Source organism: Macrotis lagotis, chromosome 1 (genome assembly GCF_037893015.1).
Source record: "Macrotis lagotis isolate mMagLag1 chromosome 1, bilby.v1.9.chrom.fasta, whole genome shotgun sequence".
Taxonomy (NCBI): domain Eukaryota; kingdom Metazoa; phylum Chordata; class Mammalia; order Peramelemorphia; family Peramelidae; genus Macrotis; species Macrotis lagotis.
The window spans coordinates 572,828,785-572,854,179 of NC_133658.1; the positions used below are offsets into that span (position 1 = coordinate 572,828,785).

The following is a 25,395-nucleotide window of genomic DNA, read 5'->3' on the forward strand; positions in this document are numbered from 1 at the left end:
ATTTTGATTACATTAAATTAAAAATCTTTTGCACAGACAAAACCACTGTAACCAAGATCAAAAGAAATGTAATAAATTGGGAAACAATTTTTACAACTAGCATATCTGACAAAGGACTCATTTCTAAAATATACAGAGAACTGAGTCAAATTTTCAAAAAAAACAAGCCATTACCCAGTTGACAAATGGTCAAAGGATATGCAAAGGCAATTTACAGCTGAGGAAATCAAAGCAATCCATAGTCATATGAAAAATTGCTTTAAATCATTACTTATTAGAGAAATGCAAATTAAAGCATCTCTGAGTACCACCTCACACCTCTCAGACTGGCCAATATGACCAGAAAGGATAACATTCTGGGACATTAATACATTGTGGAGCTGTGAACTCATTCAGCCTTTCTGGAGAGCAATTTGTTATTATGCCCAAAGGGCAACAAAAATATGCATACCCTTTGACCCAGCAATACCCTGAAGTGATTATGAAAAAGGGTAAAAACATCACTTATACAAAAATATTCTTAACAGTCCTATTTGTGGTCTCAAAGATTTGGAAATCAAGTAAATGTCCTTAAATTGGGGAATGGCTTAACAAACTGTGGTATATGTATGTCATGGAACACTATTGTTCTATTAGAAACCAAAAGGGATGGGAATTCAGGGAAGCCCAGAGGGATTTGCATGAACTGATGCTGAGTAAGATGAGCAGAACCAGAAAAACATTTTACACCTTAACAGCAACATGGGGGTGATGATCAACCTTGATAATCAGTGTAACAATCAGCCACAATTTTGGGGTATCTGAAATGGAGAATACCATTGTGGAGTTTGAACAAAGACCAAAGACAATTACCTTTAATGTAGGGGAAAAAACCCATTATCTTTTTACATAATCTTGCTATCTCTTACACTTTATTTTTCTTCCTTTAAGGATATGATTTCTCTCTCATCACATTCAACTTAGATCAATGTATACCATGGAAACAATGTAAAGACTAGCAGATTGCCTTCTGTGGGGGTGGGGGGAGGGAAGCAAGATTAAGGGAATAATTGTAAAACTCAAAATAAATAAAATCTTTATAAAAAAAGAATTTTGCTCAAATGGCATTATCTAGTCTTATTTTAATTATATGCCAGTTCAATAATGAGGTACCTTTGGTATTTGGAAGGGGCTAAGAGAAAGAAGCCAGATTTGCCCAAAGATGTGTAAAGTGAAAAACCTCAGTAGGAATGGTTTGGATTTGAATTAGATAAAGAGACCTAATTTTTTCCAACCCTAAAGTGAAGACAATCTGAGCTATTTGTTTTTGATGGCAAATTGGAGGGTATAGGTAGGAACTGAGAACTTTTCAGATGAGGGAAAAGATACTGTCTGTTCTCAACAATTTGGAAAAGACAGTTTTGATTTTATCTACTCTCTTCCCTTTCCTTCAGTTCCTTTTATTTTTTTATATGGAATTAGCAAGTGCTGGAATAACCTACCTCATGGCATCTGATGCTGAAAGCAGATTTGGACAGTGACAAGGGACAGACTCTTGAGGAAATGGACAGAACTTGGAACAGAGTGGAGAGAGGGGAAGAGGGAAGCCCCACTGCACTTGCACAAGTGAGAAGTAGCAGGAATAGACTAACTACAAAGGACTTGGAGGAGCTTTGGAGCCCCAAATTTGTGGGGATGTTAATCTCTGGGTAGTTTTCATTTTTTTAGCATCATCAGCATCTCTAAATCTAAATAGGCAGAAAGGGAAATATAATCAAGTTATGGGTAAGGGTGGCAGTGTTAGAAGATGCAAAACCTGGTTTTATAGGTAATTTATATGGAAATTAATGGTATTTTGAAGGTGCTTCAGAGAGTTAAACTTTTAGATATTAGGTAATCACATCAAATGATAGTACCCTGTCATTTATAGCCACCACTAAATCTACTTTAGAATTTTTGGGGGGTCTTAGAAATCTAATGCCATCATTTTATAGAGAAACCCATTTTCAGTTGGCTTGCCCAAAGCCACCTAGTAGTAAGTAGAGACAGTTCTGGGACTAGAATCTGAGTCTTCTAACACCTACTTCAGTGTTCTTTCCACTTTTCAGTGATACCTCAAACACTATTTATCCCAAATCACAATACATTTTGAAAAACAATGCTGAAATATATTCCTGTTCTGACAAGAAATGTTACTTCTAATGCAACTGTTTTGAAACCTGCAACCATCCTCTTCCCCCCCCCACACACACAAAAAAATTGTATTATAACTACTGGGACTGAATATTGTACCTGCATTAACAAATGGTGATCTCTGTATCTTAAGTTTTTTTTTAAATGTTTTTTCCTATTATAACGAGGAAGAATTTAATTTTAACAAAGGAGAGTTAGGAGAGAATGTACTTAAGAGTATGATGGGGCCATGAGATTAGGCAAGGATTTGGGAAGAAACTGGAGAAAAATTATCTGAGGCTTTGCTTCCTTTCTTGAATTTGCTTCATTTGGGGCCTTGGAAATATTTTTAATCCTTCAGAAGTTTTGATGTATATCTGATAACCACAACAACTCACCATGGGATAGATTGTGGCAATGCTGGCCAAAGGCCAAAGTTCACCACATGATCCAAATAGACTCGATCTGATCTGTGGGACAGACAGAAGGGCAGAAATGATATTCGAAGTAGAAGAATTGTCTGAGCCTGGCTCAGATAGTGAGTTTGAGTCAAAATAGGAAGTTCTGACTAAGAATAGAAATACCATCAAAGGTTCTAATCCCAGCAATTGGTACCCACCACCCTCATACATCACCTTTACAGATTTTTTAAGCACTATTTAATATTGAATGTTATGGTGGAGGGAGAAGAGTATATATATCTAGAAATGGTGTGATTTTAAAAGGAATCAATAAATCTTTTAGATTTCATTAAAAAGTTATTCAGATACTATTACTCTAAATAAGTACCATCCCAAAAAAGACAGCAGAATCATGTCTGAGACATGGACATTAACTTCATTTTATAGAATTGACATTATGACATTTGTTAAAATATATTAGTATTCTTGGTTTTTCTCAGTTGGGGAGAGGGAAGGGTACAAGTATGAGTAAAAATACACAAATTTATACTTTTGCTTAATGATATTTTGTAATGTGTCTTTTTCAATTTTAATTTTATTTTTTCTAATTACATGTAAAGATAGTTTTTACTGTTCATTCTTTGTAAGATTTTGAGTTCCATAATTTTCTTCCTCCTCCATGACAAAAAGAAATCTGATATAGGTTATACATGTACAATCTGTTAAATACATTTTCATATTAGTCTTGTTGTGAAAGAAGAATTAGAACAAAATGAGAGGGAAAAACAAAGAATATGAAACTAATTTTAAAAAGTGAAAACTGCATTCAGGCTCCTCCATAGTTCTTTCTCTGGATGTGGATGGCAGTTTCTATCCATTTTGTAATGTTTCTTTGTAAGGTATTATTATTATTATTTTATCCTAAAGGTCGAGGACTTCCAGCAGGATTAGCTGAAGTAGAGATGATTGAACGTGCAAGAGAGAAACGTGCTTGGGAAGCCACTCTTCCACCTCTGAGTAATGATGCGTTATTCAATAAAAGGAGGAAAATGATGGATGACATGGAAAGGAAAGAGTGGGCCTTTAGAGAACATGAAATTGAAAAGTAGGTACTTGATCATCAGTACTATTATTCCTTCACTACTGGGTTATCACAGAAGATTTTTTTTTTTACACATCAAAGTGTGTTCAGTTTATATTTATACCATTCTTGCTCTTAAGTTAAAACTCAACATTAAGGGAAACATTAATCACTTCAAGTGTAAATTAAATATCTAGAGACCTAGTTAGTATCTCCAGAAACTATATGGTTTACCTGCCCAAGAAAGAAAGAAGGTGAGGTCAGTTGATTCAGGCAGTTTTAGCCTAATGAGCAATGAGGACTAGGGTTCCTATGACTCCAGTCTAGGGTGTTTGAGCTGAATATATAGCTACTTGGATTTTGACTTCATCTCTAATGGACTTTTCTCAATTCTTAATCCTTCTGGACCTTTTTGCAGACTTTGACTCTATTGATCACCTTTTTCTCCTTCACATACTCCTCTTTCTAGGTTTTTAGGACACCACTTTCTCTTTATCCTCCATCTCCTTTGATAGATCTTCATCTAGGTCATGCTCGCTAACTGGGTGGACCAAGGACTCTATCTTAGGTCTGTCCTAGACTGACTGATTAATGGCAAAATTAAGATTAATTAAAAATTTCATAATGGAATGGGGATTGGACCAAGTTTACTTAATTCTTCTAAGTTTGATTACCATGATGTGGATTCTCCCTCTACCAATGCAGATTATAATTCTTTATTTACATTAGCAGATGACCTTTGAGATTTGCTTTGGCCAGAATATCTACCATCCTGCCATGAATCCAGTGTTAAATCTCTTTGAGATTAGGCAGGTTTGTCAGCTGACAGATACATTGCCAGTGCCCAAAGATTTTCTAGGAAGTAGGCTTTGCAGAACTTGGGATCTGTTAGTATGACCTTTGACCAGCCATGGTCACCCCCACCCTCAGAGAGGCCTCAGAGGAGGACTTCAGCGAAGTTTTGTTTAAGTAGCAAGAAGTAATCCATTTGCTGGATTCCCTTGGCAAGGGTAGGGGATGGGGTAGATATTTTGATCCACTTCCCATTGAACTGGTCTGTAATGTTATTAGAATAAAAAGGTAATGGAGGAGGGACATGTAAATATGTAGGTATGTGCAATATGTGTGGGTACATATATATATACATATACACACACATATATATAGACAGCAAAGTTGGTACAGTGGATAGAGTATCAGATCTGAAGTCATGAAGACCCATCTACCTGAATTCAAATCCAGCCTCAGACACTTACTAGCTCTATGACCCTGGGCAAGTCACTTTATCCTGTTTGCCTTAGTTTTTCCTCTATAAAATGACCTAGAGAAGGAAATGGGAAACTGCTCCAGTAACTCTGCCAAGAAAACCCCAAAGAGGGTGACAAAGAGGAAGACACAACTGGAATGACTGAACAACAACAACAAATGTGTTTGTGTGTGCATGTATATACACCATATACATGCATATTCATGATGACTTTTGATAAATGGAGGGAACTAGCTGAGCAGGAGGGATTAGCTAAGTCTTCACTTGTTGATGATGGCACTTATGCTAGGTCTTGAGGGAAACAAGGTTTCCAAGAGATAGCACTAAATATAGGAATGCATTCTCAGGATGGAGGAGGGCCAAGGCACATAAGAGGAAGGAGAGGACATCTAGTATTAAAGATGAATGATAGGGGCAGCTAGGTGGCACAGTGGATAGAGCACCGGCCCTGGAGTCAGGAGTACCTGAGTTCAAATCTGGCCTCAGACACTTAATTACCTAGCTGTGTAGCCTTGGGCAAACCATTTAACCCCATTTGCCTTGCAAAAAAACCCTAAAAAACAAATGAACAATGTATGTGGAAGTGTTATAAGGTGAAGTAAACAGGTCATTTCAGTGTAAAGTATAGGAATCATTAGTCCAGATGGATAAGTACTGATCCAAGCCCTTTCTGCCATGATTCAGAGTGTTGGAGGAGGAGCAGGACATCTTCTCTGCTCAGGCAGCTCACCATTTTTTCTTTCCAGGTAGCCAAGTCTGCTTTTTTTTTTTAATTTCATTCATAGAGTAAACTTCTGATGAGGAAACTCCATCTACCAATGCATCTTTACAACTGTTTTGCCACTTTGATAGTCTATTACAAGATAGCCTAAAGTTGGGGAGGGGGAGCACTGAGAGTTCACACAGCCAGGGTATGTCAGAGATGGCACCAAATAAAAGTCTTCCTTGCTGCACACAGCCTTTCAGCCAAATCTACTTCAAATAAAATACTTTGGGAGGGGATGGAATATTTGCCTTCCGAATTATACTAAAAAAAATCTCAGGATATGTCATTTTTCCTTCTTAGAGCAGGGTTTCTTAACTTGAGGTTCAAGAACTTTTTTATTTGTTTTTTTCAATTGCATGCATAGGTTGTTTTCTCCATTCTTGATTTTTGTTTTTTGCCAGGCAATGAGGTTCATACAGCTAGGAACTCAGGTCCTCCTGACTCCAGGGCCAATGCTCTATCCACTATGCCACCTAGCTGCCCCTCCATTCATCTTTTTGTAAGCTTTTGAGTTCCACATTTTTCTCCTACCCTTCTTTCTCTCTCCTCAACCCACAACAACAATCTTATATAGGTTGTACATACATAATAGTGTTTAACATATTTCCATATTAGTCGTGTTGTGAAAGAGGAATTAGAACTAAGGGGGGAAAATCATAAGAAAGATAGAAAAAACAAAAGAAAATTTTAAAAGTGCTTTGTTCTGTATTTAGACTCAGTAGTTTTTCTTCTGGATGTGGATGGCATTGTCCATGGCAGGTGTCTCGGGATTGTCCTTGATCACTGAACTGCTGAGAGGAGCTGCATCCATCAGAGTCGATCATCTCACAATATTGCTATTAATGTGTATAGTGTTCTCCTGGTTCTTCTCACTTCACTTAGCATCAGTTCATGCAAGTCTTTCCAGGCTTTTCTAAAGCTTGATAGTTCATGATTTCTTATAGAACAATAGTACTCCATCACATTCATATATCATAACTTGTTCAGATATTCTCCAGTTGATAGGAATTTTTTTAAAACAATTTTGAAAACTATTTCAAAATATTGCTTTCTTTTTCAATCTTTTTGTATTTAATTTTGAGCATTTAAAAACATCATTCTGAGGAGTCCTTTAGATTCCAATAGACTGCCAAAGAGTTCTCTGACACACCAAAGTTAAGAAGTTTTTATTAAAACAATTTTGGAACCTTTGGAGTAGTAGACAGTATAGAATTAAAGATGTTTGGGTCTCAGAAGTGATAAAGTTCTGGAAACAAAATGAAGAAAGAAAATAGATTTTGTTAATCCAAGGTCTATGAATATATATTCTCAAGAAATATTTGTTCGTTGCATACTGGGAAATAAAAGCAGATATAACTACGAGCATTTGTGGGCATAAATTTTGATCCAAAACAAGTTAGGTTAGAAGATAAAGTTTGTAATCCATGATGACTTCTGAACAGCAAAGATAACATTAATTGCCTTTTGATTGGATAAGGTATTATAAAATATATAAAATAAAGAAAAACATGAATAGTAGCATATAGCATGGTGGACTACTTTATAGTGCTCTATGGCAAATGACTGTTGGGACTTTGGAACTAGTGGGAAACTAGGTTTCCCTTCAGCATTCCCTCCAGGTTTTAAATCCACAAAATTGTTCTGCCTGACCTGTCTCTATCAGATATACCCCATTAGGTAAGACCACCCACAAAGATCTTCTCTTTATTTGGATAAGAGTCAATCAGACTTAGGGGCAAATAGTGCTTTTCAATGCACCAATATCCAACAATAAAGGTTCTCAGAAATGGGTGGGAGCCTAGTCTACTTCACCTCCAGGTAAAAATCATGCCACAATTTACTTCACTTGGAAGAGAAAGTCATGCCATTTTACTTCACATGGAAGGGTTGAGAAGATTCCATTTAAACTTTTTAGAGTTTACTGTCTAGGATCCATAAAGTTATTTTTCATATTGTTCTTGATACTTTGAATGGCAGAGGTGTTTGTTTCACAAAAGAAGCTCTCCAGTAGAGAAGAGAATTTAAGTGATAGTAATTTTGGCAGTCTGAAAGGCAACCTGTTTTATAAAGCCTTATCAGATGAGCTGCGTTTAGGCTTAAATTTCAAAGTGTTGGAAAAAGGAGAAAGATTGCAGAGACAAGACATACTAGGAAAGAATACAGGAACAAGTAGAAATCAGCAACGTCCTGACCCATCCCTGCCAGCTTTGAAGAAGTTTCATCCAGTAGAGCCAGTGTCCATCTTTCTACACTTTGAAGTTTATTGTGGGCCCCACTGACATCACACAAATTGAGTGAGTGGTAGTGGGCAGGACAGCGTCCTTACATCAAGCTGATCAAAAGGCTTCCTTCAAGGGAGAGATTCTCACACCCCTTAGAAACTAGGTGAAAAAGTACTGACACCTGGGTTTTTTCATTAAGGCTAATTTCCATAATATAGAAGAATACTTCCAAGCCTCTGAACTGCTAGGGTCTTTATCACTCTTTATTATTATTTGTGTTCACATTTTTTATTTTTTTTTATTTTGCTGACTTGCCCAAGGCCACACAGCTAGGTAATTACTAAGTGTCTGAGGTCAGATTTGAACTCAAGTCCTCCTGACTCCAGGGCCTGTGCTCTATCCACTATGCCATCTAGCCGCCCTGTATTCCCTTTTTTTTTTTAGTTTTTTTTTGCAAGGCAATGGGGTGAAGTAGCTTGCCTAAGGCCACACAGCTAGGCAATTATTAAGTGTCTGAGGCTGGATTTAACTCAAGTACTCCTGACTCCAGGGCCCATGCTCTATCTATTGTGCCACCTAGCTGCTCCATGTATTCCCATTTTTAAAAGTACTTTTCACATTATTTATTTTGCAAGTATTTTGAAAGTTTTTAAAACTATCAAAAAAATTGCATAGTTTAGCAAAACAATTTGAATATTGAACAAGTTCAAGAACCAATGTCTCATTCTGGATTTTACCCATCATCTTTTTGGCAAGAGATAGGTAGACTTTACCATTATTTTAAGATGAACTACTATGTGGTTGGCCTTGCACAGGATATCTACAGGGGTTTGGAAGGCTGTCAGAGCTAAAGGAAGGTGATCCTGAAAAACAAACAGAGAAGCCCTAAGTAAAAGTGGTTGGCTACTTTATTTCTGGAGAGATAGAGGAAGCTGGATCCAGAGCCTGAGGTAGCATGTGCCTTCCTTCCATCATGCTCGTATGGAGCCATAATGCTGTAGGCCACATATGCTGACAAATGACAGAGTTACAGAAGACAGGTTGTGTAAACTTGTTTGGAAAAAGGGCTGATATGTTTGGAGACATGATTATTGACTTCAGGAAAAAGACTAAAGCATCATTCAGAGATTTACTGATCTTTTTTTGTCATTTCAACAATTACTGCTAAAAAATTCACTGAAAAAGTAGGAACAGATGGAATTGTACAAGTATTTTTTTCTGCATTCTGTGGATTTTGTTTTAAAAGAAAAGGAGCCTTGAGGCAGCAATCCATGAAGGGAATTACAAACTGTACATAACTTTCTGATGTTTCAGGAGTTTGGTTAAAAAGCTCAGGCATTTGTAGCCCCTAGTTCTAGGAAAGGATTAAAAAGCATGGAGGAGAAAGACTCCCATCTCCACTATAAGTTCATCCACAAACAGCAAAGACTAGTTAAATGTTTATCCAAGAGGCATTAAGCTAAAACAGAAATCCAAGATAATCAGAAATCATCTGAAGGCATTGTAAATAGGAAGGGTGTTTATGCTTCTAAATGTATGTCCTTACAGAGCTGGGAGGCATAGTGGATAGTTGAGCCAGAGGAACTGAAAGTTGAACCAGAATCACTACTAACTGGGTTCAAAAGCTTCCTCCTCTACATTCAGTGCATGTCTGTATCACCCTAATCAAGTCACTATTCTCAGCCTCAGATAGCTTTTATCTAATACAATTGTATGGATCAGGTGAGGTAAAATGTAAAACAAACCTTTAGGTGGGCTCTCTCATATCATAAATATGCATATATTTTAATTTATATATAATGCTATGTATGTATGTGTGTATGTGAATGGCATCTATTGTTATCACTAGCAGGCATTAACATCTTTCAAGAAATAGCAACTACAAAAATGAAATATCTGATAGTTCTATGAAATGATGAGCAGGATGCTTTCAATGAAGCTCAGAAGAACACTGTCACAGCAATATTGTTTGATAATCAACTGTGAATGACTTAGCTATTCTTAGCAATACAGTGATTTAGACAATTTCAAAGGACATGGTGAAAAATACTATCCTCCTTCAGAGGAAAGAATTGATGAAATCTGAGTGTAGATAGAAGCGTGTTTGTAAATTTTATTTTTCTTGACTTTTTGGGGGGGTGGTATTTTTTTCTCCACATGGCTAATATGGAAATGTTTTGCATGACTACACATGAATAACCTATATCAAATTACTTGCCTTCTCATGAGTGGGTGCGAGGTAGAGAATTTGGAACCCAAAATATTTTTAAAAGAATGTTAAAAATCGTTCATACATATAATTGAAAAAAATAAAATTTTTAAAAATTATAAAGATACCATAAGATACCATAGAAGATAACTCTAAATGTCCTCAAGATGTTCCTCCTATTTATAGCAATTTCAAAAACTTTTTTTCTGCCTTATATAGTTACCTTGGCTGTTATAATTTAACAGTCACTTCTCATGAAGTGACAAGGCCCAAAGAATTTAAGATCAGTGTGATATGATCTCCTTCAGTACATCCTAGAGAAAGGAAAATTTGATTTAAAAAAAGCCACTCCCCAATTGACAAATGCTCAAAGGATATGCAAAGGCAGTTTACAGATGAGATCAAAGCAATCCATAGTCATATGAAAAATTGCTCTAAATCATTACTTATTAGAGAAAAGCAAATTAAAGCTTCTCTGAGGTACCACCTCACACTTCACAGACTGGTCAATATGACCAGAAAAGACAATGATCAATGTTGGAACACTGGGATACTAATACATTATTGGTGGAGCTGTGAACTCATTCAACCTTTCTGGAGAGCAATTTGGAACTATACCTAAAGGGCAACAAAAATGTGCAATACCACTACTGGGTCTATACCCTGAAGAGATGATGGAAAATGGTAAAAACATCACTTGTACAAAAATATTCATAGCAGCCCTGTTTGTGGGGGCAAAGATTTGTGAATCAAGTAAATGTCCTTCAATTGGGGAATGGCTTAGCAAACTGTGGTATATGTATGTCATGGAACACTATTCTATTAGAAACCGGAAAGGGTGGAAATTCAGGGAAACCTGGAGGGATTTGCATGAACTCATGCTGAGTGAGATGAACAGAACCAGAAAAACACTACACACTAACAGCAACATGGGGGTGATGGTCAATCTTGATGGTCTTGCTCATTCCATCAGTGCAACAATCAGGGACAATTTGGGACTCTCTGCAATGGCGAATACCATCTGGATCCAGAGAAATAACTGGAGTTTGAATAAAGACCAAGGACTATTACCTTTAATTTAGGGAAAAAACTGATATCTTATTGTCTGATCTTGCTATCTCTTATACTTTGTGTTTCTTCCTTAAGGATATGATTTCTCTCTCATCACATTTAATTTGGATCAATGTATACCATGGAAACAATGTAAAGACTGACAATTTGCCTTCTGTGGGGGAGGTGGGGGGAGGGAAATAAGATTAGGGGGAAAAATTATAAAGCTTAAAATAAATAAAATCTTAAATGAAAGGAAAATTTGAGATTAGTTGTCAAATAAGTTGGCAACTTAATAAGCATTATGTTGATAATAGTATCTGTGAAGAGTTACTGAACACTCATTTTTCAGAAGAAATAGTTTTCAGGTAGAATTTACCAAATCAGTCTTATGTTTCACATTTTAACTATTGGACTGTTAAATTATAACAGCCAAGGTAACTATAATAAGGCAGAAAAAAAGTTTTTGAAATTGCTGTAAATAAGAGGAACATCTTGAGGACATTTAGAGTTATCTTCTATGGTATCTTAAAGTTGTTCCTTTAATAGGCAATAGCAGAATTAGTGAAATTAGTGAAATAAACTTTGATGCTAAAATTTCCCATGACTTGACAGCTTACTAGAACTGATAACTAAACTGAAAATTGCACTCATTATTGATTTCATGACAAATTAGAGTGATATATAATAAACTCTAAAAATCTTTAGACAAACACACACACAGTGGTCAGAAGTTTTAATTTGTCCTCTGTTACATACACCACATGCACATTGACTTTGATTACTATTCAGAACTATTAGCAAAGAAATAACAAGAAAACTGTTAAGTTGAAATGTAATAAGCCTGGAGTGACCATATTGTTCTGCTAAAGGTTAATGGACCTGCAATTTCACTGTCAAAGGGACCTGCCAGGTGAAGAAACACCCTGTAGAGTATAGTTCAGCACCTTTTCTTTGTGCCTCATAGTCTCAGAGTTGCCTAAAGCAGAGGTGTCAAACTTAGGGTTGAATACATATGATCTGTAAAACTCCTGAGTGAAAGTATAAACTAGATTAAAATATAGTGGAGAAGTGTTTAGTATAATAAAAATACAACATAAATAGTAATTTGCATATTCTACATCATTTTGCAATCTACAGGGATGCATTCCTATTCCCACCATACCATTTTATCTTAAGAAACTGCACTTGAGCTCTTGTCTCCCTAGTCCTGAGGTCAGCTTTCTACCTGCTAGCCACTTTGCTTCTCTTCAGTCAGTTGGTAAAAGTGCACCAACTAGCCAATAAGCTATTAATCACATTAGGCTATTTCCTCCAGCTCTGATGCCTCTTTTCAATGATCTGCTATTCTCCCTGCCAACTATAAGAGTTGTTCTCAAAGGCATTTGGGGGTTTTTTTGAGTTTTTTTTCTTTTCTTTTTTTATTCTCATTTTGTACAAATATTTTTTATACATTAATAAAATATTCTTGTTTAAGAGTAAACAACATACCGCTCCCCCTCATGAATATAGACTTGCTTGAGCGATAAAGTAAAGGGGAGAGAAAAAAATTAAAATTAAAAAAAAATAATAGTAATAATTGTAGGTATTGCCAGGTGGCGCAATGGACAAAGCACCAGCCCTGGAGCCACGAGCACCCGAGCCCACATCCAGCCCCGTAGACCCAACAATCACCTAGCCATGTGACATGCAAGCCACCCGATCCCCACTGCCCTGCAAAAACCAAAAAGAAGAAAAAAAAAGACCCAAAATAAAATAAAATGGTAATAATAGTAGGGGTGGCTGGGTAGCAGACAGAGCATTGGCCCTTGAGCCAGGAGAACCTGGGTCCAAATCCGGCCTCAGACACTCAAAGATCACCATGCCATGTGGCCCCAGGCAGGCCACCCAACTCCATTTGCCCTGCACCCTCCCCCAAATAATAATAATAATAAAATGTGCTTCAGTCTTTGTTCCAACACCAACAACTCTGTCGTGGGTAGATCACAAAAGTTACTTCCATATTTTTCCACCATTGCCATTGCTGATTGCAACTCCCTCCTTTCTTATTTCTCCACTACCTTGTACTATATTTTCTCTCTCCTTTCACTCTGACTCTGCTGTAGGGTCGCTGAGTGGCGCAGCAGACAGATCCCTGGTCCTGGGGCCAAGAAGCCCTGGGCCCCCACACCACCCCTTAGGCCCAGAATCCACCTGGCCCCATGGTCCTGGACAGGCCTTCCAATCTCAGCGCCTTACAAGAAGTAAAAAAGAAAATGTGTTATATCTGATCACTCTCCCCCCATGGTCCATCCTCTCCTCCTTTATTCATATCCCCACCCCTTCCCCCTGTCCCCCCCTCCTTACTCCAGATGTCTATACCCCATTGAGTATATATGCTGTTTCCTCTCCTAGCCACCTCTGATGAGAGCAAAGCTTCCCTCATTCCCTCTTGCCTCCCCCTTCCATATCATTGCAATAGCTCATTGTAATAAAAAAAAATCTTATATGAAATATCTTGGCCTATTCTCCCTCTCCTTTTTCTTTCTCCCATTACATTTCCCTTTTTTTCTATTGACTCCATTTTTATATCATATTTTATCTTCGAATTCAGCTTTCTCCTGTGCTTCAACTATAAAAGCTCCCTCTACCTGCTCTGTTAACTGAGAAGGTTCATATGAGTATTATCAGTGTCATATTTCTATGCAGGAATACATGCAGTTCATCATCATTAAGTCCTTCATATTTTCCCCCTCTCCTCCAATCTCCATGCTTCACCTGAGTCCTGTATCTGAAGATCAAACCTTCTGTTCAGCTCTGGCCATTCCAAAAGGAAAATTTGAAATTCCCCTGGTTCATTGAAAGTCCATCTTTTTCCCTGGAAGAGGACATTCAGCCTTGCTGGGTAGTTCATTCTTGGCTGCATTCTAAGCTCTTTTGCCTTCCGGTATATTGTATTCCAAGCCCTACGAGCTTCCAGTGTAGTTGCTGCTAAGTCCTGTGTGATCCTGACTGCAGCTCCACGATATTTGAACTGTGTCCTTCTGGCTGCTTGTAATATTTTCTCTTTGACTTGGGAGTTCTGGAACTTGGCTATAATATTCCTAGGGGTTGGTTTTTTGGGATCTCTTTCTCGGGGGGATCATTGGATTCTCTCCATTTCTATTTTGCCCTCTGCTTCTAGAATATCAGGGCAATTTTCCTGTAGTAATTCTTTGAAAATGATGTCAAGGCTCTTTTCCTGATCATGACTTCCAGGTGTTCCAATAATTTTTAAATTATCTTTCCTAAGTCTGTTTTCCATATCAGTTGTTTTTTCAATGAGATATTTCACATTTTCTTCTAATTTTTCATTCTTTTGGTTTTGAAGTATTGATTCCTGATTTCTGGTAAATGCATCAATCTCCCTGAATTCTATTCTTTGTCTGAAGGATTTGTTCTCCTCAGAGAGTTTTCTTATCTCTTTTTCCATCTGGCCAATTTTGCTTTTTAAAGCATTCTTCTCCTCAATAACTTTTTGAACTGTTTTATCTATTTGACCTAAGCTGGTTTTTAGCATGCTATTTTCTTCAGCATTTTTTTGGATTTCCTTGACTAAGCTGCTGACTTCATTTCCATGTTTTTCCTGCATCTCTCTCCTTTCTTTTCCCAGTTTTTCTTCCAACTCCCTCATTTGATTTTCAAAGTCTTTTTTGAGCTCTGTCATAGCCTGAGCCCAATTTCTGTTTTTCTTGGAGTCTTTAGATGCAGGACCTTGTGCTTCCTCATCTTCAGACTATTTTGTTCCTTCTTGGGCCCATATGCAAAATATTTCTCAATGGTCTTCCTCTTGTTTCCTGGCTTGCTCATTTTCCCAGCCTGGGCCTGGTTTTGGGGTGCTTCCTGAGCTTTTGGGACACTCCCACAAGGGTCTCAGTGTGTGAGGCTCTGTCTTCCCTCCTGGTCTGTGAATGACCCATAAGCGCCCCCCTCTGCCATGGGGCTGAGGTGGGGGGGGGGCCCTGTTGTTCTATGGGGGGGCCTAGACTGGGATCAGGATCTGAATGTGGTCAGAGCCCCAGAGTCCTGTTCCAGGGGCAGAGGACAGAGCTCGGCAGTCTCTCTCTCTTCACTCCCCTCCCTCAGGTCAATGGGCTCATGCCCTGGGGGCTCCTGCTTACCAGCCCCCCCTGCTTCTGTTTCCTGGGACTAGGCTGAGCTGGCCAAGCTGCTCGCTGTGTGCCCTGAGGGCTGGGCTCCACGTGCTCGCTCTGGCAGAGGTCCCCCAGCTGTTCCCCCACTTTGTGCCCAGTGTTCCCCGGGGTGCAGCTCAGGAGACTCCCCCGCTGCTGTGAGCCTCGGCTCCAGGCTGAAGTTCTTTCGCTCTGGCAGGCCACCCCTCCGGTGGGCCGCCCCTCCAACCCCGGGGAGCAGAGCCTTTCTGCTTTTTTCCAGGTTACCTTGAGTAGGAGAACTGCCTCACTGGGTCCCTTTGTGGGTTCTGTCTCTCGAAAGTTTAGTTAGAGTCCTTAGTTTCAAGTTTTATCAGAGAGCGCCTAAGATTGGATCCCTTCTTGTGGCCATCTTGGCTCCGCCCCCCTCAAAGGCATTTGTTAATGAATTCTTTTTAGAAGGCTATGGTGTGGGGGGCGGCTAGGTGGCGTAGTGGATAAAGCACCAGCCTTGGAGTCAGGAGTACCTGGGTTACCTGGGTTCAAATCCGACCTCAGACACTTAATGATCACCTAGCTGTGTGGCCTTGGGCAAGCCACTTAACCCCATTGCCTTGCAAAAACTAAAAAAAAAAGAAGGCTATGCCCTTAATGCCATTGCAAAAATCTTAGATTTGATATGGCTAGCCACTGGTTCTGTTTCTGTCATCTGAGGATCAATCATAGTAAAGTTGGAAGAGGCTTATTGCTTAGTATGTTGTAAATAAAGTAATAATGGGGTGAGTGATAGGTATAAGGTAACTCATGAACTAAGTAAGTCTTAGAAAAATGTGATCTGCATTAGCAGGAGTATGAACCCTGAATAATTTCAAGAATTGTCAAATTTATTATACAGATAGAATGACAAAATTAGAAAATCTCAGAAGGCTAAGGAATTAAAAAAGCTGTTAAGCAACCCAAGTCAGTAATGACCCAGTACTCATGTCATAAATGTTTTCTTATGATTTACTTAAAAGGGATTTTTGCTATATGCCTAGAACATACTTGATAATAATTCATTTTTTCCAAAATTTTTAAAATTTTATTTTCAGATCCACATTTCACCTCAATCCTAATTAGGAAAGCAAGAAAAATAAACTCTCTGTTGCTAATATTGTATAGGCAAGCAAAACAAATTTCTACATGTAGTTGTTTAGCCATTCAGCTATATACAACTCTGCATAATCTCAAGAATATTGTTAATGGGCTTTTGTTGGCAAAGATACTGGAGTAGTTTGCCATTTCCTTCTCCAGTGTGTCTCCATTTTACAAATGAGAAGCAGAAGCAAATCAGGGTAAATGACTAGCCCAGGGTCAGACAGCTAGTGTCTAAATTTGGATTCAAATTTCGATCTTCCCAACTTTCAGGATCAGTAAGTACTTTATTCACTGAGCGACCCTTAAGATTCTTACAATAAGCCATGCTAAAAAAAAAAAAGCCAAAACTATTTCAATCTGTCCTTAAAGTCCTTTATTTCTATTAAGAAGGGTGGGTATCATGTTTTATCATGAAACCTTTGGAATTGTGGTTAGTCGTTATGTTTGTTAGAGTTCCTAAATTTTTCAGTTATCTTTCCATTGTTGTTATATAAACATTCTCCTGGTTCTACTCACTTCACTTTGCATCACTTGTACAGTCCTTTCCATGTTTCTCTGAAACCACCCTCTTCATCATTTCTCTTAGCATTCTGTTATGTTTATATATCATAACTTGTTCAACTATTCCCAACTAGTGGAGATTCCCTCATTGTCTGGTTCTTTTTGCTATCACACAAAAGTGACATAAGTATTTTTGTACACATGGATCCTTTTTCCTCTTTCTTTGTTTTCTTCAGGAGTATATAAGTAGTAGTAGTAGTATTTCTGGTTATTCACAATTTAATGACTTCTAGAGCATAGTGCCAAATTACTTTCTAGAATGGCTGACCACTTCACAGTCAGCAGTGCAATAATGTATTTATTTTCCTACAATTCCTTCAGTATTTATTTTCCTTTTTTTGTCAGTTTTACTAATCTGATGAGTGTAAGATGGGACCTCAGAGTAGTTTTGATTTTTATTTTTTCTAATTAGTGATTTTGGAGCAGATTTTTTCCACATGACTGTTGATAGCTTAAATTTCTTCCTCTGAACATTATATATTCATTCACTTTGGTCAATTTATCAATAGGAGAATGACTTTATTTTTACAAATATGAATGATGTCCCTATATATCTTAAGAATGAAAGCTTTAGAGAAACTTGCTAAAGAAATTCATCTCCATATTTCTCCCACTTGCCAAATCTTTACTAATTTCATTGTATTGATTTTCTTTGTGTAAAAACTTTAAAATTTTGAATACTAATCATAGACTTGAGGGATTAAAAAGATAGTATATAAAAGGATCATAGAATTAGAACTGAAAGTGATCTCAAAGGTCATCTTCCTAAAATATCAATCACTTTCTAAGTAAGGTTATGTCATCCTGGAATGTATTATTTTGGGGAAAAGTTACAGTGTTCCTGGAAATAATGCTTTGAACAAGATTGTTGCCAAACATGACCCATTGAATACATTCCCTCAATACTTTCACATTTGGAGATACAAGTACCCTGTTACAAAAAGACATTGAAAATGCAGAGAAACATCTGGTTAGTGTGGAGACATACTTCCTACAAAATGAAACCTTGTCATGCCCAGGTTTATACCTGCAGAAGGTGGACTGTTCCTGGATCTTCCTCCAATTACATCTCTCTTAGATAATGTAGTTGGTGAACCCTCCTTGCTAACAAAGAATCATTCTTGTTTAGTTTTCTCTTTGTTGACTCTAAACCTGGGAAGAAGTGGAGGGTACTTTATAGTAAATAGCACACACTGTTGCCCAAAGAATTGAAAATAATTTAGCTGCAAAACATTGTAGATGCAAAAAAGTTCTCAATGATCTGCTATTCTTTCTGCCAACAATAAGAGTTGTCTCAAAGGCATTTGTTAATTAATTTAAAATATTAAAATTAGAAAATATATATGTATCATTCTGTTTGTGATTAAATTTTTATTTTACTTTATCCCTATTTCTTCTCAGGAATTAATAGTGATATATATATATATATGTGTATATATATATATATATATATATATACTCTTCCTTTATTCTCATAACAATATTCTTAGCAGTGACATGGAAAAAAACTTGTTTGACATATTGATCATATTTGTAAATGATACAAAGCTGGGAGGGGTGACTGAGAGATGTCAGAGACAAGATTTTAAAAGTTTTAATAGGCTGAAACTAGTAAGATGTAATACAATGTACTGGGGTAAAAAAAATCAATTGCTCAAGTACAGGATGGGGGAAGTAAGACTAGATAACAGTTTATAAGAAAAAATTGAGAGGTTTTAATGGACTCAAATAATAATAAGTCAATATTGAGACATGGCAATATCCAAAGCTAGGAAGATTTGAGGTTGTGTACTGAAAGAGGGAGGGAGGGAGGGAGAGAGAGAGAGAGAGAGAGAGAGAGAGAGAGAGAGAGAGAGAGAGAGAGAGAGAGAGTTTCTAGAACAAAGGAGGTGATATTCCCTGAAGGGGATGACCCTGATCAGGATACATCTGGAATATTATATTCAGAGCAGGTAATTTAATTTTAAAAGCTATAGGGTTTCAATAGAAAGATAGCCATGTTGGACATGGGACTGGAAACTGTCATATAAGAATAATTTGAAGAATCTGGGGAGATTTAGCTTAGTGGAATGAAAGTTGTTTTGTTAATAAATCAATTTAGTCATGTCTGACTCTCTGTGACCCCATTTGGGGTTTTCTTAACAAAGATACTGGAATGGTTTGTCTTTTCTTTCTCCAGCTCATTTTACCAATGAGGAACTGAGGTAAACATAGTTAAGTAGGGATTGCCTAATAGTTGTCTTCAAGTATTTGAGGAGTTTCTATATAAAACAGGGATTGAATGTGTTTTCCTTAAAACTTGATGATAGAATTGGGGGGAGTTATAAAGACTCAGATTTAGGTTTGATATTTTAATTTTTTTTTCTATTTTTCAGAAGGTAGTAGATTCTCCTCATGAGAAGTTTTTAAATAGAGATAGATAACTTATTCTTTAAGATGATGGTTTTGGAGAGAACTTTTCTTTCTAGGTGGAGCTTAAGCTAAATAACTTCTTTTATTGTTTGGTTGTTTTTCATGCCCGATTCTTCATGACCCTATTTGGAGATTTCTGGGCAAAGATATTGGAGTTGTTTTCCATTTCCTTAGGTAGTAATAAATACAGAATACAGAGATATTACTGGGTAAGGATATATTCAAGCTCAAGTTTTTCCTCTTGAACTGAATTTCCTGACCCTAGGCCATTGTTTCCATTGTCTGAGATTTCACAGAAGTTTGTGGTAAGCATTTCCTTTTTGTTGTTATTACTCAGTAATTGCAGTCATCTTCAACTCTTTGTGACCTCATTTGGGCTTTTTTTTTTTGCAAAGATACTATATTTGTTTGTTCCTTCTGCAGCTCTTTTTTACAGATAAGGAAATTGAAGGAGAAAGGGTTGAATAAGTGATTTGCTCAGGGTCACCCAGCTAGTATCAGAGGTCAGATTTGAACTCAGAAAGGTAAGTCTTTCTGACTCCAGGCCCATCCCTCTCTCTACTGCGCCATCTAGCTTCCCTAACAAATGACCCTTAAAGGCCTTTAAATCTCTGAGATTCTATCATTCTAGTGTTTGGCTAAAAGCCAAAAAAGACTGAATCAATGAACAGAACAGAGATCATGTCTTTCAATCTTACTCTCCCATTCTATCTGATGGCTATAATAGTTATTGATCATTAATTTATTTATTCTGGACTAAAAACATTATTTTCCAACCTAAATGAGCTTTTGAAATACTCTAATATAACAGTTAATCCATATTCATATTTGAGTGTCAGTCATCTTGAAATTTGGCAGTGACAGTTAATGCCATACAGTAGACCTCTTTTAAGTTACACAGACTGGAAAACAAAAACAATATACTCTTCAAGGAGATCAGTGGTAGATCCTGATCTGCATACCATAACCTCTTTCTTTCTTCCTTTCTTCCTTTCCTTTTTTTTCCCTGCCCTCCCCTTCTTTCTTTCATTTGAAGTTCTTAATAGGAATCTGGAAGAAATATTAGAATTTAGAATTTTAGAACCAAAGTGAACCTTTGGGATAGGCACTCCAAAAAATCCCTGTTGACTGGTTAATTTTCCCAGTGACCTACAGCAAAAATAACCTATCTTTTTTTTTTTTTAGGTTAAGAGGGTGAAAAGGGAGCAGCAATGATTTGTCACCTATGGAAATTTTTTTTAGTGACCTTGCAGCATAAGAATCTCTTTTACCTGATTTGTTGATGTTGTCAAACCCTGACACTTGCAAAAGAGTGTGTAAGATTTTAATTAAGTCTACTAGTTGGGTTCAGAGTATGGATTTAGGCTTTATTCCCTGGAAATGTTACATAACAAAATAAATAATTGACAAATGAGTGCCAACTAGAATAAAGGGCATACTTTTTGGCAGGAGCTTCATTTGTGCTTTATGGGAAGATTCCTATTTGAGATGTCATATATTTGTATATTTGCTATTTAAAGACTGCAGGAACTTCAGCTAGAAGTCCTAAAACAGCTATTGAAGAAGCGTGAAGATGATCAAAATGAGGTGAACATAAAGCGTTTGAATGCTCAGTGGTTTAAACTACAGGAAGAAAAGGAAGAGAAATTGTCAAAAATTAGACATGCACATGTATCAGGTAAATATATCATAGAAAGGATCATGGAAATTGAAAAATTAAATTGAAATAAACTCTTACAATAGATTGTGTAATTAAATATGTTGAGTTTTTTAATCTTCTAAGTGTATACAACCAGAAATGAGAAACAGTGATTTATAGTTAAAAACCAGAAAGGAGAAAAGGCAAAAATCAAATTCTAGAAAAATCCACTGACAATTGTCTAGCAATCCGGTTGTTTAAATTAGGAGATAAGAATGTAATGGACAGATTCCCCACCATAAGATTTCCTTCTTTTTTGAATATTGATTAGATGATTGACCTCAAAAAGTGGCAAGACCTGAGGTGAAGTTTAAGCAATAAAGTAGAAGTAGTCAATGTGAGTCTTTATTTATGTTTAAGTGTTTTGGGCAGTGGCTTTCTTCTGATTTCAAAGCAATCCTAAAAACACACAACTAGAACATTCTTTAATTTATCTGTAGACTATTCAAGGTGGACCTGAGACTTTTCAAGAACAGTCTATTTGACATGCTACTGGGTTCTCTCAATTCTTCTCTCAGAAAAAGATTTTAGTTCAATTTTGAAATGTATTTTGTGTTCAGCTACTTCTGAAGCTATTGCTGTGGAATCAGAATAAGTAACATTGAACTCTTAACAGTTTACTAGCCCATGAGATTTTCTATAGGTATGCCTTCTAGTGAAAGGGAAAGGTAACTGAGACTTAAATTTTTGTATCTCTAGTGTGCTCAATAAATGTTTCTTGAATTTGACTTTTATTATATTAATACATTAGAAGTCAATCTTCAGTTAGTTTCCCAAGTAACTAAATGGTTTTGAATGCCATAAACACAATTTTCAGTATAACATTGTAAAATACACTAAACTCAAGCATCAGTGTACTTCAGCTTAAATGTTTGTGTAATGAAAAATAGAAATAGATGACATTAGTATTGAACATGAAATAAAACATTGGATATGAGTTTCATTTAGTTTAGGAGTTGCTCTTTTGCTAAATTTTGACAAGGTTTGTTAGATAACTTCATCATTTTAAAACAATATTTTTGAGTGACTTTCTCATATAGTTTTATTATATTTCAGCAATCAGAAAAATGACTACTAAGGGAAAAAATATAGAGGGGAAATTTGAAAGAAGAAACATCATTGCTGAATATAATGATTATGCATCTCAAGTCTATGGACCTCTTTCACGGTTGGGTCGCTTTCCAGACAATAATTCGGAGCGTTTTGTCGTCAAAAATCCCTTTCTTGACACTTATGAGGGTAAGTCATGAAAAATTCAAGCAATATAAATGTAACAGTAACAAGATGTTTATTTAACAAAATATAAACATAGCATACTTAAAGGAAGCCCAATATAAGAAAAACCAAAGCTATAGAAAGAATAAACTATGGAAATTATTCTTCCAAATATGTTATTTTGAAGAACAGAAACTCCTGCTCAGAAAGAACTTATAAAATATATGTACTAACAGTCAACAACAACCCAAACTAAGGCTTAAGAAGAAAACTATGAAGAAATGTACTCCTTTAGAAGAAACAGCTAAAAGTTTGTAAGGAGCCCAAGGATGGTCTTTGAGGAGGCAGTTAAAAGATAATATTGGGAGAAGAGAGAGTCATAAGTTTTTTGTAAAGTTCAGTGATTGAGTTGACAAAGGACAGTTTTGTTCTCTGTACTTGAAGGCAACAAACTGCTCTACCTCTGACTCTAGCCAACTATCTCACAGATTTATGCCAATGCATTTGAGAGAGATCTGGCAAAAACCAAAACCAAGACTTAAAAAGAAACTTGTTCAACCCTCTCACCACTTCTTAAAAAATAATTCAAAGGGCAAGTCCAACTGACAGTAGTAATAACAAAGACTCATATACATAGTGGACTGACCATAACTTTTTTTCAAGGGATGTGATAATACTGTTGTTTCAGAATTCTTTTTTTTAAAATTTTTTAAAATTTAAAACATGACTTTTAAAATATATTTTTAGTTCTTTTTCTTTTTTCTTTTTTTTCAAGTGAACTTTAATTTTTTATTATTATTATTATTATTATTATTACAATTTTTGTTATAAGAGTAAACACCCCCCCCCCAAGAAGATGAGAAACCTCAAGAATAGTGAGAGAGAGAGAAAAAAAATGTACTTCAGTCTATGTTCAGATTCCAATGCCTCTGTCTCTGGGATGAGTTGCTTTCTTTATCATAAGTCTACTAGAGAAGTTGCTTCAATGTTTTTCCCACAGTTGCTATTACTAGCTATATTTCCCTCTACTCTATTCCTCCCTACTCTCATTTATTCTACTCTCTTTCTCTCTCTCTCTCTCTCTCTCTCTCTCTCTCTCTCTCTCTCTCTCTCTCTCTCTCTCCTTTCATCCTGGCCCTGTTCAAAAGTGTGTGGCATCTGAGTACCCTCTCCCACAATCTTCCCTCTCTTCTATCACCTATTCCCCCCTTCCCTCCCCCCATTCCCCCCTTATCCCATCCCTTTCTCTAGGGTAAGATAGATTTCTATACCCTATTAAGTGTGTATGTTATTTCCTCTCTGAGCCTTTTCTGATGAGAATGAAGGTTCATTCATTCCCCTTGCCTTCCCCCTTTCCACTCCATTGAAAAAGATTTTTTCTTGACTCTTCTTTTTTTAGTTTTTTTTCTTTTTTTCTTGACTTATGTGAAATTTCTTAGCTTCTTCTTTATCTCCTTTTCCTTCCTCCCAGTACTTTTCTTTATCAACCATTGTCTCCATCTTTTTACTATATTATACCATTATATTCCCTGTGTCCTGTCTATATATGCTTCTTCTAAAATCTCTTATAAATGATAAAGTTCATATGAGTTATCAATGTCTTCTTCCCATGCAGGAATACAAACAGGTCAATATCATTAATTTCCTCATAGTTAGTCCTTCTCATCCACCCCCTCTATGATTTACCAGAGTCCTGTACTTGGAGATCAAACTTTGTGTTCAGCTCTGGTTATTTCAATAGGAAAGCTTGAAAGTCCTCTGTTTCATTGAATGTACATCTTTTCTCCTGAAAAAGGATGTCCAGTTTTGTTGGGTAGTTGATTCTCGGTTATAAACCAAGATCTTTTACTTTCTTGAATATCATATTCCAAGCCCTATGAGCTCTTAACATAAATGCTGCCAGATCCTGTGTAATCCTATCAATCCTCGATAGCTGAATTGTTTGTTTCTGGTAGCTTTTAGAATTTTCTCTTTGATTTGGGAGTTTTGGAATTTGGCTATAATATTCCTGGAAGTTTTTCTTTGGGGATCTCTTTCAGGAGGTGACTGGTGAATTCCCTCAATTTCTATTTTACCCTCTGCTTCTAGCAGGGCAATTTTGCTATATTATTTCTTAAAAAATGAAGTCTAGGCTCTTCTTCAGGTCGTGGCTTTCAGGTAGCCCAATAATTTTTTAATTATTTCTTCTGGATTTGTTTTCAAGGTCAGTTGTTTTTCCAATGAGATATTTCACATTTTCTTCTAATTTTTGGCTTTTTGTTGGAAGAGTTTTATTTCTTCCTGATTTCTTGCAAAATCATCAGTTTCCTTTAGTTCCATTCTGCATTTGTAGGAGTTATTTTCTTCAGAAAGCTTTTTTATCTCCTTTTCCAGCTAGCCAATTCTGCTTTTTAAGGCATTCTTTTCCTCATTTACCTTTTGTTTTGCTTTTTCCATTAGCCCTAAACTGATTTTTAACAAATTATTTTATTCAGTATTGTTTTGTATTTCTTTCACCAAGCTGTTGATTTGGTTTTCATGATTTTTCTGCATCACTCTCATTTGTCCTCCCAGTTTTTCTTTCACCTCCTTTAATTGCTTTTTCAAAGTCTTTTTTTTTTTAGCTCATCCATAGTCTGAGCCCATGTTTTGTTTCTCTTGGTGGTTTTGGATACAGAAGCTTTGATTTTGTCATCATCTGAGTATGTGTTTTGATCTTCCACAAGACTAAAGTGATTCTCTATGGTCAGATTCTTCTTTTTCTGTTGTTTATACATTTCCCCAGCCCAAGACTAATTTACAGCACTTTTCAAGGCTTTGGGTTTTTTTTTTTTTTTTTGGAACACCCCACTGGGACCTTTATTCCTCCAAGGTCTTATGTTCTCTTGCCTGTGCTTTGATTTGTATATGACCACAGCACTTCAGCTATCTTAGTATGGAAGCTGCAACCTGGGTCTGAGTTTGGGCAAATAGCAGAGTCCTACCCCGAGGGAGAGTAGAGAAATTTCTGCAGACTCCCCTGACCCCCTTACTGTCTCTGGGCTGTGTTTTCTGGAGGTACAGGCTGCTTTCTCCAGATTCTCACTACAGGTTCTGGGGCTGGTGCTCCCTCACT

General features: G+C 36.7%; 1 protein-coding gene across 2 annotated transcripts in view; it reads left to right on the top strand.

The window, feature by feature from the left end:
- The window catches only part of CFAP91 (cilia and flagella associated protein 91), a 118,815-nt gene that overhangs the window by 51,310 nt on the left and 42,110 nt on the right, over window positions 1-25,395 (top strand). For both annotated transcript variants that reach the window (XM_074214587.1, XM_074214588.1), the window contains exons 7-9: window positions 3,480-3,657; window positions 20,908-21,065; window positions 22,143-22,325. In XM_074214587.1, the coding sequence (XP_074070688.1) occupies window positions 3,480-3,657; window positions 20,908-21,065; window positions 22,143-22,325 (519 nt within the window). The remainder of the gene's footprint in view (window positions 1-3,479; window positions 3,658-20,907; window positions 21,066-22,142; window positions 22,326-25,395) is intronic.